This window comes from Leiobunum rupestre, chromosome 8 (assembly GCF_980474605.1).
Source record: "Leiobunum rupestre chromosome 8, qqLeiRupe1.1.hap1, whole genome shotgun sequence".
Lineage (NCBI taxonomy): Eukaryota > Metazoa > Arthropoda > Arachnida > Opiliones > Sclerosomatidae > Leiobunum > Leiobunum rupestre.
The window spans coordinates 10,319,002-10,333,592 of record NC_143391.1 but is presented as its reverse complement, the minus strand read 5'-3'; the positions used below and the strand labels follow the sequence as shown (position 1 = coordinate 10,333,592).

Here is a 14,591-nt window from a genome sequence, read left to right as displayed (position 1 = left end):
TAGTAATCATTTTTAAGCATTAACTGCAATAAAATAATAAAAGTTTGATGTAGTTTACAGTTTTTATCGCAATTTGTTTTTTGGTTCTCCGTTCGTTTCGGCTCGGTCCCAACTACTTTTCAGTTCGGTCCCGGTCCCAAATTGTCTTGATTGGTTCGGTCCCAGTTACACTTAGCCGGTTCTCGGATCGGCAACCCTAATATTGATGGCCAATCAATTTAAAGCAGAAGTGAACACTATATCTTTTTGAGATAAGTATCAACTTCCTCCTACTGCCTTTATATGGTGTCCTTTTATGTCCTAAATGGATACTACTCTTGTTAAATATATATTACATGAAGTATAATTTTATATAAGTAAATTTGGTTTTAAATAGCTTAATCACCTTATTTCTCTCTTATTTAATTATGGGCCAGTAGATGGGCAAAGATATTTAGAAAAAGGTGTAAGGTTTAATTTGTTTTTAAAATGTTATAAATATTAATAAATTGTAAACTAATTTCATTTGAAATTTAGACCATAGTAGATAAAATTTTAAATAATTTAGAGTTTAATTTAGTGTAATATACTGTCTTGTAAATCTTAATGCTCTAAGCCCAAAATAATTTTTAAATATCAAGATCTACGTGTTACGAGTTAAAGTTGAGTATAAATCACTGGCCATAGTAGCAATATACATTATTATTATATTTTTATATTTATTTTGGTGGCTTCCTATTGACTAATTTGCATCGGTTTAGAGTCACTTGGACATTAAATGCAATGGCGTACACCTTTCTAATTGGAACCGATTATCTAATCCCAACGTTTCTCGATATAGATTTTTAATGACCTTGAAGACATGGTTCAAGGTCATGAGTTTCGTATCATCTATTGACCCCCTGTGCGTTCTATGGGATCTGAAAATATAAATTTTCTGGGCAAAATAGCTTTTCGATTATTAGCTCTGGATCGTTTTTAGTGGACACCTGTATATTTAAAAATTTTCGTACACATCAAAACCGAGTAAAAATATTAATATTGAACAACGTTTTTCATGTAAATCATCAAATTTAGTATTAGTAGGTGTATTATTGTTGTAAGAGTTTTAAGTAGGTTTCTTCACCGGTCACTGCACTAGAATCTGTCAAGGCTTACTTTTCTAACGATCCCCTCGGGGTACCAGGTGATCCGCCCAGACAGAGGATTAAGGTGCAGTGACTTTATGCATTCCTCTTTACTCGTAGGATTTTTTCTGAATTCCTCAAACAACCACAAAAACCCAAAACAATCGAACAAGGGACGGTCGGTCTTTGGAAACCACCGGCTCTAACCAGGGTAAGGGTGTATCTTCGGATATTACCCTCCCTTCAACAAGCTCAGGTCGTGGGTTAATCTCGGGTGATACCGAGCCCAAATTGCTAGAGTCTGCCTCCGGAAGAACCTAGCATTTGTAGCAAAAGTCTACCGAAGACAACACTCTGACTAAGGGAAACCAGGTAAGTGCTTCCAAGGCTCGCATTCGTAAGACAAACGAGCGTCGCAAGGCTCTTAGGAAGTTGGCAAAAGACTCTGCAAATTGTAACTCCTCTTCCAATAAGAGAGCCCGTGAGTCAGACCAATACCCTCCAAACTCTTAACAACAGGCTCCAAAAAGGTCCTAAGCTCAGGCACTCAGTGAATCTATTGGTTTGGAGGAGATGGGAACCATCCCGCGTGGGGTTCTGGAGGGTTTAGATGGGAACCTCTTCCTCGATTCTGGCACTTCCAGCTGATTTATGTAAGGAGTTCGACCTAAACAATCAGGTACTTGGGGGAACGATACTTTTGGTAAAAAAGGCCAGTGACCAGACGAAACCTTTTAGGGTCGCTCTCTACACAAGGAAAGTTTGGACGAAGAACCCTAAAGTCCTTCTAAGGCCTCTTCAAATCTTCAACGGGGCACTTAACATCAACTGTGGAAGGTTCTCGGCAAAGTAGAGGAACTGACTGCCATTCGTTGGATTTTCCAAATGCATGGAGAGTTAACCAAAGCCACCAAGGATGTAGGATTTGTCGCCGAAACAGGTTTGGACAGGGGTATTTTCAAGATGAGTTAATCCCACACCCGTAATTGTACCCGGGCCTAACGACTCGGAAATTTCAAGATTAGAGGACTTTGGGCCTCTGTTAAGCGATGACTCGGAGAAGGACACGTTTACAGAGGCCCTTAAAGTCTTCAGCCAATTGAACGCTGAAGAGTTCCATGTTAATGTGGCTCAACCAGAGGGAGCAATAGTGGAGGTGACTGGTGGAACTAATCAAACCAGCTAGAGTGGTTTGGTCTCCACACTCACTGCTGGGGAGGGAAGCAATACTGGTCAACCTCCAAACTAGGCCCGTTGCTATGAGCATTAAGGTGGTACAGATAAATCTTCACCAATGTAAGGCAGCCTTCACTGTACTCTGTCGAAAGCCTGCCAAGGAGCCAATTGACGTTGATCTTTTTCGGGAACCCTGAATTCACAATGGAAAACTTGTGACCAATAAATTGGGCGCGTTGAAACGCGACCACCTGTTTAATATTTGAAAGTAGATAAGGGGCCGGTCAACTCAGGTTTTGCCAAATATATTTAATAGATGTAAATAAAGTGTTTTATTAAAGTGTTTATGTTTAGCTAAGTAATTTTTAAGAAATGTAGCTCTGGCTCGATAGCATTGTATTCCCCATTGACGTCACTGGCTCGAATGGTTAGTTTTGCCCCGGAGGAAACCGTCCTGTAGAAACCGGAAATTGATGCGCGTATTGCAAAGTGCCATATTTTGGAACCTCTTGACCACGATTGTGAAACGCCCGGAAACGAGACCGCTCCCCCTTGGTATGTAAGCCGGGGTCACGAGCGAAAAAGGTTTAGTAAGAATCGGACTCGAAAGCCATCGGTCACGATCGAAAAGCGAAAACATTGTCGCAGCCGAAAACCGTTTCAAAAAGAGTTGCAGAGTAGCCGTCATGATGAGTTCGAAGCTATGAACGTCCGATGATCGTAGTGCCCAGCCGAAATACCGGAGCACCTTCGTCAAGCTCATCGCGGGAGCCGAGTCTCGTATCGCCAGCCACCTCGCATTGAGGACAGCCACAGTGAACGTCCGCCCGTCAAGCTACGCCCCCCAGGAGCCACGGCTCTTCGTGAGTAACTTACGCTAACACATTAACCTAACGCCGACGCTAAAGCCAATAGAGTTCAAAAATAGAGCATTCGTTGCTAAAATAGTGAACTAAGGGCTATAGAGCGTCGCGCAGTGTTTAATTGGTACCATTCGCGATAATCCCCTTTTAATCCATAAACGAGCCAGAGTGGAGTTAGAATTGTTTAATTGGAGTAAGTAATCCCGTACAAAAATCGTGTATAGAAAATCTATATAAATATATAGAGGTTTATAGAAAGGCTATGGGACACCATAGGAATATCTTTTTCTATACAATTTTCGAAGAAAATACCACTAACTTTTTTTTGGGAAATGTTAATGGTTTTAAAAACTTCAAATGTCTATAGATATTCCCAAAGTACTCTATAAGTTTTCGAGCTATCCCATCATGCCCATACAAAAATATGTCTATTGAAAACCCGAGTTTTATCTCTATAGTTTTCCTTGGTTTTTAATACTTTTCCTAGGTTATTTTAATGGTTTATCTTTGGCTTTATAGTAGATTTTATTTCGATATTTGAGTTAATTTCTGAACCTCTTATTAAAGTGATTTATATAGCTTTACCAAATGTTTTAAAAAAACTTCACTGGTAATTATAGTTCAATTTCTATAGAATTTAATGTGTTTTTTGTTGTTAAAACACCAGTTTTTCACTGGTATATAGTGAAATTTCGGTAGAATTGGCCGTTTTTTTAAACAGCAATTATTCATTTGTAAATTTAGTGAAATTTCTACACGATTTACCAATCTTTTTTTTAGAAAACAGCATAAGTAACCGGGTAGCGGGTTCCAGATTTGGCTTGTTGAAATATACATTGCATGAACTTGTATGAGCATCATCCTTTAAACACATTATAATGAATATATTCGCCTACTTACACGTATCACAACTAACGGAAGAAACGATAATTAAAAGCAAAGACCCGGGACTTATTATGTTGCAGACAGTGTGATGCTTTTCAAGAAAATACCCTCAATTTTACGTAATTAAGCAGCTTGTCGTGTATCAGAAATAAGGTGCATTTAATTGACTATGCACAGTGTTACCGGTCATAGCGTATAAATAGTCTTTGAATACAAGTTTTCGGTCTCTACCGAAAGATATGATATCCAAGTCTCAAGGTCTCATTCGGAATATATGGTCTCAAGGTCTCCGTCGGAAGGTTGAGTCACTTGGGTCTCCAAATCGCTGCCGGAAGAACTACTCTAAAGGTCTTTGCCGAAAGATCTGATCTCCGGGTATTCAGATCTCCATCGGAAGGTCCGGCCACTAAGTCTACGTCGGTAGGTCTCGTCTCCAGGTCTCCGATGGAAAGTCTGTTCTGCAGGTCTCTGCCGGAAAGTTTGGTCGCCAGGAAGATCACCTTCTGACGGTTTCTGATATCTAATTTCCACTTTGTTCTGGTAACAAGTCTCCGGTCTTTAGTCTTAATTGAAAGTCTTGGTTTCCGGTTTTTCAATAATTGTTTTTCTAAGTGAAATTTAATTTAATATTTGAAACCGTTTCGATTACTAATAGACTTTGGATCTTCTTAAAAATCAAGCCGGTGAAGGAGATTGTTCAGGCCTAGTATTTCGTATGAAATGTGGATGCCACGGTTCGCCACATCTGTCGTAATTTTTGATTTTTTTTGCATTTTTCCGTTTGCATAAATTGAATCATTTGTTATGAATATTTATGTCTCGAACTTAACGTTAGCTTCTCGGCCTTTTGGTTAAGACCAAAGTGTAGTATCTGTGTTCTAAATACTCTCAATTAGGTTCACTCCGATGTTATTTGTTGTGGCATCTACCCCAAGTCAATCTGAGCTCCTCTACAAGCTGTTAAGAGTTTTCGTAAAACGATATTACAATATTCAAAGAATTCTCTAACATACTCCAATATAATTCTATAAATAAAGCTATAAGAACTCTAATAAAATTCGAAAGTTATACTATAGATATTCTATACAGTTTTTCTATAAAAACAACCAATAAAAACCTTTAGTGTTCTAAGATATTGTTAAGAACATCTTTCGATGGGTTATAATGTTTTCTGAAATAACATTCGGTAAATTCTATAGATTTTCTACCTTAATTAACAGTAAAAAATTGGTGTTTTCTAAAACACAAATCAGCCCATTCTATAGAAATGCCACTATTTAAAATTGAAAAATTTCTATTTTCAAACAAAAAACATTCGGTAGCTTCTATAGAAATTTAACTATATTTACCAGTGCAAAAGTGTTTGTTTCCTCAAAAACCAATCAGATAATTCTATAGAGAAAACTTTAAAAGGGTTTTTTTACAGAAAATTGACCCAAATTTCTAAAGAAAACCCATTGAAAAACCAAGGAAAAGCTATAAAGATAAAACGTGGGTTTTCTATAGACATATTTTTGTACGGGATAGTATTAATTTTAGTGTGTAATCATTAGTTCATAATAGCAGTATTCCTGTAATAAAAGTGTTCATTGATTTATCTGAATCCGTTGTCATCTTTAATAATATTTAAGGCCTACAATTAACCTTCAGAAATAGCTAATCAGTGTGTGTAATTCGTTAGGCCATATGACTTTATAAATAATGAAATTTGCATTTTAATATAATTTTTGCAAAGGTTTATTTAAGAAGAAACGTTCTTTTTAGATCATAGGCGCTACCTCGGAGAAGCTGGCGCCGTTACGCCACCTAGACTCGTTTCTGTCGCGAATTGCAACCTCCCCCTTTTATAGTATTTAATAGCCTCTTGGTCGTCGCGTTTTAAGGTCACGTGTCTCTCGCTTTTATTTAAACATTTTAACTTTTGAAATTATTTTTGTCGTAAGTTTTGTATTCGTCTAAAAGGCCTGTAGGTCGAAGTACCTCTCTTGTTTCCCTAATAAAGCTTAGTTTCCCCTAAATGCTGGTCTCCTTTTACTTTTTCGCGTTTATCCATAAGTATATAATATTGTTCCATAAGCTTGTCACTTTGGGGAAAATTTTACTGAAAGCTGGTAACGGACTGACGTCATCACAAGAAGAAAATCTCCCACTAGCGAGGCGCTGTCAAAGGCTACGTGTGACGCGGGAGCAAACGGACGCAAAACGGCGACGAAGCCCGTAATGCAGTCTGTCTTGTGAATAGCTCTCTGTAAAACCTTTGGATGTGAAGAATAGGAAGTTTCACACTTATTTAACAATATTATACACTTATGGTTTAACTTAGCACTCATTCCCAGTCCAACGTTAGTTTCGTTCTAGTATTTAATCGTAAATTTCTCATTAGAGAGATTAAAACAAAAAGCTTCTGAGTATGTCCATAGTCACGTTATCATTTTCAAAAGTTTTCTTTCTCGTTTATATTTTGATACGTGAGAACGAAAACAGAATTCTGATGAACTTAAAATACTTACAAGGTGTTAGTGTTTAACTTGTATTTTTCTGGTGGATCAACGAATTTCAAATTTCTACCACCAGGTTCCACAGAAGTGAGGGATAATTGGCACAAGTTACGTATTTAAAAAAAAACGAATGTTATAATTTTCAAGCATAACAAATCAAGAGATGTTCTTTTTCGATCGGTATGCGAGTTTCAAAGATACAATGTTTTAATTGAAATGCATCTAAGCCTAAAGCAAAATTGGTACTAGTATAAAAATAGAGACAGTTTCGAAAAACAGGTTACACGAAAAACAAATTGCGTGTTTAGAAAATAATCACCGCAATTAAAGGTGCGATTTAGTAGGGATTGTCTAATTTGCTGAATTTCTGGACGTCTGGACCGCTGAATTTTGAAGGATTCCTCCTACATAGAAGCTACTATCTTATAAACCGTCTGGACAAAATTGACTAATTTGCTGAAGTGCTGAATTTCTGGACCCGAAAATTTACTTTATTTTCAAACCGCCTAGACAAAAATGACTAATTTGCTGAACTGCTGAATTTCTGGACCCGAAAATTTTACTTTATTTTCAAACCGCCTAGACAAAAATGACTAATTTGCTGAAGTGCTGAATTTCTGGACCGAAACATTTTACTTTATTTTCAAACCGTCTGGACAAAAGTAAAATTGTTCGGTTCAGAAATTCAGCACTTCAGCAAATTAGTCAATTTGGTCCAGACGGTTTCCAAATTAAAGAAATTATTCGAAAATAAAGTAAAATTTTTCGGTCCAGAAATTCAGCACTTCAGCAAATTAGTCAATTTGGTCCAGACGGTTTGAAAATTAAAGACACTATTCGAAAATAAAGTAAACATTTTCGGTTCAGAAATTCAGCACTTCAGCAAATTAGTCAATTTGGTCCAGACGGTTTAAAAATTAAAGAAACTATTCGAAAATAAAGTAAAATTTTCCGGTCCAGAAATTCAGCACTTCAGCAAATTAGTCAATTTGGTCCAGACGGTTTGAAAATTAAAGACACTATTCGAAAATAAAGTAAACATTTTCGGTTCAGAAATTCAGCACTTCAGCAAATTCGTCAATTTGGTCCAGACGGTTTGAAAATTAAAGAAACTATTCGAAAATAAAGTAAAAATTTTCCGGTCCAGAAATTCAGCACTTCAGCAAATTCGTCAATTAATTGGTCCAGACGGTTTGAAAATTAAAGAAAAAAGTAAAAATTTTCGGTCCAGAAATTCAGCACTTCAGCAAATTCGTCAATTTGGTCCAGACGGTTTATAAGATAGTAGCTTCTATGTATGAGGAATCCTTCAAAATTCAGCGGTCCAGACGGCCAGAAATTCAGCAAATTATACAATCCCGATTTAGTATTGTTTATCTAATCGTGCAAAAATGTCTAATGCGTTTGGAACGGTACTCGTTTTCAAAAGCCGTCGAATTGAAATGACGTTTATAGATTCAAATTAATTTCTATTCGATAACCGTTATATTTAATGATAAGTTTTAAATTCTTCGTTGGATATTAGTTTTTTTTTAAATTAAAATTTATGAAAAAAACATTTGAGTTTAAGAAACAATATTACTCCATACTTTTTAGAAATGGTAAAATCTCTATAACTTTGAAACTAAATGTTTAATATTTTACCATAAATGGAGGTTTAAGTGCTCTTTCGAAAAACCCTAAAAATACAAATTCGTTTAACTCTAGCTACCTGGTTTTGGAACTAAAGTAGTGACCTCCTAGATGGAACAGCGAGTTCGTGAAAAGTATAGTATATATTCCGTTTAAATGGGACATCGGTTAATCGGGTCAGCCGCGTATTAAGGACAAATCGTCAGGGACCAAATCCAAACCTATAGTATAATGTTAATTTACTTCGGATATTTAGGACAAAATTCCGCTTTATCTGGACAAAAAAAATTACGAAAAACTGGTGTTCCAAAGTCTACTGTAGCTTAGTCTACAAGAAAATCCACTTAGGGATGAATTTCATTCAAGTTAGAAATAAAGAAAGCCCTATTTCTGCTTTGAATACCTGTTCTGACTTTGTGAATTTACAATATTTTTAAAATTTTAGACAAACCAAACTTAATGATTTCTTAAAAAAATAATTATTATTTTATACATGTGTAATTTCACGATATGAGTTATTTTATTCAAAAATTTACAATTTCTTTTAAAGAAAGTTGTACTTCGAATTAATGAAACAGTCGCCTATTTGGGACAAAACGGCTTGGGCCCGATGAGTCCCAATTAAGCGGAATCCACTGTAATAAGAATTATGATATATTGATCGTATCGAATTAGTTTCCTTAACGTTGTAAGTCGTATAGTAAACTTAGCTTCTTTAGCGATTTTGTGGAACTCCATGCTGCTCAGTGGCGTAGCTACAACAATGGCCCCCTATACACAGTCGTGTGTCTAAATGCTCAAAAGAGACCCTATTAACACTAAAAGTACTTGTAGACATTGTTTAAAGTATCTTATAATTGAACATTTATTTTCCAAGTATTATCGACCCTAAAAGCTATCGAATGCCACCAAAGAAAATCCATAGTTCCTTGGGGCATACTAACTTCACTGGTATGGGGTGCAGCTTGATAACCTATATGCTTGGTATCTTCTAATTATCTCCTTGATCCAAATACGTGATTAATGTTTACAGATTTACATACAATAATATTTTATTGGAATTTGACCATTGTTTATTTTTTTTTTAAATCAGCTCTTCGAAGCACTGTGCTCTATACTTACGGCACTGAAAGTTCACTCATTGTGGCAGCTAGGAGCAACAAACACAAGGAGAACGCAGCTAGCCTTTAAGTACGCTAACACAGGGTTGTGTACAAATTTCATTGGACGAACCTTAACGTTTAACGGGCGGGGGGAAGACAATTTTCGATTTTTCCCCTTCCAACGGCAGCAGGCGCTAAAGCGTCTAACCAATGAAAAATTTACTAAAGAAAATGCACGACTTTTTGCTTGTTGCGTTCTCCTTGTGTGGGGTGCTGTGTTTCTTGCTCCTAGGTGGCAGACAACTGAGCTTGTGAGCCCCAAAACAATGCACTCTATGCATTGGCATAGCTAATGCTGCTCCAAAAAAATATATTTCCACGGAAAGGGCTTCTTCTAATATAAAGATAGATGAAAAAAATTAGTTTTATAATGACCAGAGTTACATGAAAAGAGCTTTTTAGTTCAAGTAAAACGACTTTCATTTAATATTTACTCCTTAAAAATACATTTCTTCGAGATATTTCTGGTGGACGGCTCATTAACTATTGAAATCTTAAGAGAAAGAGGACAAATCATAATAAGAATTATAATTATAAAAGTTAAGGTTATTATAATTTTTTTGTCTAGTTGAAATAGAACGTCTTTGATTTAATATTTACACCTAAGAACTATATTTTTATAAACGCAAAAAAAACATCTTAATGCGGTTAGTAATTAACTATGGAAATAAATTGTAGGTTAAAGATGAAGATGGCCAGTTAAGCTAGCCGAAACTTCAGTGGTGGGCATTTTTCACAATGCTTCACAACGAAGTGTACGCGAAGCATTTTTAGTTCTTCCCTTCGCGAAGTGCGAAGGGAAAATACGGAAAGCGCTCTGGTTGATCACCAGATCGTGTTCAGAAATTGAGAACTGCTTCGTTAAATAAAACACATCTCGGTTACAGGCAAGATTTGTTCTTCCGCTAAAACAATTTGGGTTATTCAAATAAAAAAACGTTGGGGGACCTCCATCCGTGTCAGATATCTACTCGATCACCATGTACGACCTTTAAAACACTTCATAACCATTTTTAATTACGTTCACTAAAATTTTTCCAAAAAGTGAAGCAAGTTATTATCGTTACCAATACGATAGCGCTTAATAGAGGCGTATTAGTTCAGTAACGCTTGATTAAATGATAAGGATTTGAGAAGTCAAAAAAAAACAATTACAGTTAAAATATAATTCAGTTTAAAAAAAGGCTAAGTTAATGACGTATTTTTATGAAGAAAGAATAATTGTCACAAATAATAAAAACACACAAAATTTCTTAATTTTTTCCGACCTAATATTTCATTCATTCGTGTCAGAACTTCGGGACGACGAACGTGGGGTTAAACTTTAAGTCTTAGCACACTTGAACCTAAAATCCAAAAAAGAAGCGTACGCAATAACTAGTTTTTCTATATTATAGGTGCATAAAGGTAACTATATTGTGAAATTATCATGTAATTTTATTTACGTTAGAATATTACATTCTGTTCAGTATCCCTTGCTTCGCTTAACCTTAGTGTATAGAGTAATAGAACTTCAATGCTTTGGCCGTCATAGGTATTTTGGGCGCGTTTCTTAAAAAAAAAGGGACAAGCATTGTTTTGGCTACTTCTATTTTGATATGCAGAATTGAAACAAAATTTCAGGCAATTGACGAACTAAATTCCCTTTCACAACTTGTTACCAAATTTAACTCAATTAATATTAAGTATGGCACTTCTAGCATTTACTATATTCCACGTCGGTTCGAATACTCATGCCACCATGGGTCAACCGATTGTAATGAAATTTTACATATCAGTGTATCAGAATTTATAGCCCGGTGTACCTAGTAACAGAGACCATACCACCGGAGGTCTATCATCATAGTGCCCTACGCCAGCGTCCACAAGCCCGGACAGGTGACAAATCCAGCATGGGTAGCAGAACCCCACTACTGATGGTCGCACCTTTGACGCGAGCCACTCAACCCAGCAGAAGGTGCAGCAACGGGCGGACCAATTCCCACACAGCAGTGGGAGTAAGAGTGGATGCTATAGCAAATCCAGCCGACACCCCACCTACAAAGGCAGAGAGTCAAGCCCTTAGGAAAGAGCTCCTAAAGGGGAACGGCGGGCACACGGCAGCCCGCATAACCCGGCACAACTGGCACCGGAGATCCCGGTGGAACTTCAAAAGGCCGGGAGATGGGTCGGCCGTGCCCTCATACGGAGGCACGCAGCCCCACAGCGGGCTACTCAATCCTCCGAATCGGCCAGTTTGCCCGGCCCCTCTCCATTAGCCCGAGCCGAAGCCCAGTATCCAGCCCAAACCTGACGGAAGTCGGAGGTTGGAGATAGGACCATTTGGACGGAGCTAATATCTCCCAGTGCGCCACCACCCTTTTGGGTTACAAGAGCCGGACCCCGACTCCCCGGTAAAGCCACCAGTTATTGCACACTCCGACCCCTCGAGGGCCAGCTGAAAATATCAAGAGGTTCCGAAACTAGAGCCATTTGAAAATACCCCACGTCTTTAGAGTGTCGATTGTGCAATAATCTTACCCCCAAGCATTATGGCCAATATATTTTATACATCTATGACTAATGTAATGAAAGGTTCAAAACAAAAGTACTTCAAAGTGCAGATTTCAGAAATGGTCACGAAAATTGTCTAACTTTAACGGTTTTTCAAAAATAAGGATTTTTTTCAAAATTGTGAAAACTTAATGGGGGGTCAAATTTGAAAGGAAATTCTGAAAAAGGTCATTCTCCGATTTTAATGATTTTCGTATTTTGAGAATGGTCAGACAAAAACATTAAAGGAATTAAATTTATTTACATTTCGAATGAGAGTGTTAAATCACACTTAATTTCTCTTGAAACACGTCTTTCAAAAGCTTGCACAGTTGCTGGCGACCATAGCCACCATAATTTTTTTCAGTTTAAAAATGTTAAGAGTATCATTAGATCTTTACAGCACCAAAGTAGAGGTCGCAATACTTGATCGAACCACGGAAACTGAGGACAGACTTACATTTGAAACAATATCAGTTGGTGATTATGTGGCTGCCAGGATTGGTATGTCGCCTTAGTAGCAGGGCTGGACTTAGAGATCCTGGGCCCATAGGCATATAAGGAGTCTGACCCCTTTTAACGCGCTGCATTTACCCTTATCCCTGGAACTAGGCTGTGCCTGAATTTCCCTGATTCAGTGCAGAAGTCTGAGCACTACGGTTATATTACTTAATAACAGCTCTTAAAAATTGTCGACTAAATATGCGTTAATTATGCAACAGTGCGATTTAAGGCTGCGTCCGTAAACTGTCAGGCAGAAAGTTTGGTAATTTTAAAACAAAATCTTCTATCTAGAAATTTCTCCAATATAAATTACGATTGATATTATAGATTTGTACCTTCGAATACAGTAATAACGGTCACTGGACTCCAGTGACCGTTATTACTGTATTCGTTTCTCTCAATAAGTGGTAGATACGGCGGAACAATTTTTTTAAAACCATTTTTCGTTTGATTATAGGTTGGGATACGTGGAGCCAACTTCTACTGGTTGGACCGAGCTCTGAGCCACAGTCTCCGGGTGAAAACGACCTTTTACCTGATTTCATTCTAAACGACGCCACTCTTCACGGAACATGGACCAGGAAACGGTGCGTTTGCCACTCTCTTCAGTTAGTGGTGAACAATTCTGTTAAGGCAGTTCCTCGGGTGCAAAGGATGATCCAAAACGTCAGCGATTGGGTGTCGTTCCTGCGTCGCTCCAGCAAGTGGAGCGAATATTTTCGCTCAAAATCGCCAAGGGGTCTTGACCTTAAGGCCATCGGTGTCACGAGATGGAACTCCATCTATGCTGCCATGGAACGTCTCGTGCAGGTAAGCGAAATCTTTAAAACCGAGTATGACCAATTATTAATTAATTTTATAATTTATCTAGGAAGGGATGCTCGTGGCGCTCAAGGCCACGTTCCTCGAAGCTAACGTCTTCGAGGATCAAATGCCAGAAGAAGACCATCTGCACCAGATGAAGGAGTTGCTACGGTTTTAAAACCGATCCAGGTGGCTACTGACACTTTTCAGAAGCGAGAGCCACTTTCTCATCTAGTCATAGGTACTCTTCTCGATACCTATGACCAGATATCCGCCGCTCGAGTAGGCTTCTACGGGGAGTTTCAACAAGAGCTTTTAGTAAACTTAAAGTCTCGATTCTTCGAAGAAATTATCGACCCCGATTACGTGGTAGCCGCGATTTTAGATCCAAGAGGGAAAACCTCATTATTTCCTTGTAATATAATCGGAAATGAGTTGCGGGCGAAGGAGGGAGGAGACATCTTCCGCTCTCTTAAGGAGGAGGATGCCATCAGGCATTTATCGGAGTTTGCCGCCCGGTTGCCAGAACGTGTGATACCTGTGGAGGAGGAGGAGGAGCAGCCCACGTCCAGGGGTGAAATGTGGTCCCGCGTGAGGAACAACCGTGCTGCCGAGCTACCAACTGCTGCTGTTGAAAGAAATAGCTCCTTGAAAAGCGAAGTAGCCAGATATCTGGAGGAGCGGGTTCAACCGTTAGAAACCGACATCTTGCAGTTTTGGAGCAGCTACTCCAAAGAGTATCCAGTTTTGGCGGAGTTGGCCAAAAGAATATTAAGTATTCCAGTTGCCAGCGCCGATGTAGAGAGGATGTTTTCGGTGGCTGGGTCAATATTAAGGTATCGACGAAGCCGAATTACGTTAAATAACGCAGCCTATTTATTGACGTTCAAGGAGTGGGCTGATACGCTCGAATAAATTAATATGCCAGAGGATCAGTAGACGAGATGCTCCGGTAGATGTGGAGTAAAAAAAACGGCCCTTTTCAGGGCCATTCTCTTTTTGAAACAAAGGTTTCACTTATGATGTATTGGTTAGTAGAGTACTTTTACTCAAATAGAGTAATGGCAGCGTGACGTCACGGACGTCAACCATGCTTTTTCCGATAGATAAAAACTTCGAGCCCTAAATGGCGGCCATTGCCAAAGCTACGGAGTGCCATTACTCTATAGTTGAAATAATCTTGAATAGATATATCAATAATGGCCTTAGCGAAACAATAATGGTTTGGGATTTTAGGAGTATATTGATTTCATACGTGGAAAAAGCCATCGACGTCGTCAAAAATACGTTACCGTTAAACCTCACACGCGATTAACAGTTGGTCTACACGTATTTATTTAAATAAGCTTACTCGTTATACACGGACGAAAACAATAAAATTAGCCGTTTACATTAAATATGCATATTAAAATTTGTTGCACTGCAACG

General features: G+C 38.1%; 1 protein-coding gene across 1 annotated transcript; it reads left to right on the top strand.

The window, feature by feature from the left end:
• Positions 1-12,229: 12,229 nt before the first annotated feature.
• Positions 12,230-14,078, top strand: LOC149932360 (zinc finger BED domain-containing protein 4-like). The gene is made up of 4 exons (XM_090157106.1): positions 12,230-12,359; positions 12,817-13,169; positions 13,231-13,275; positions 13,353-14,078. Exons 1-4 carry the CDS (start codon positions 12,230-12,232, stop codon positions 14,076-14,078), a joined length of 1,254 nt encoding a protein of 417 aa, XP_090013232.1.
• Positions 14,079-14,591: the final 513 nt, after the last annotated feature.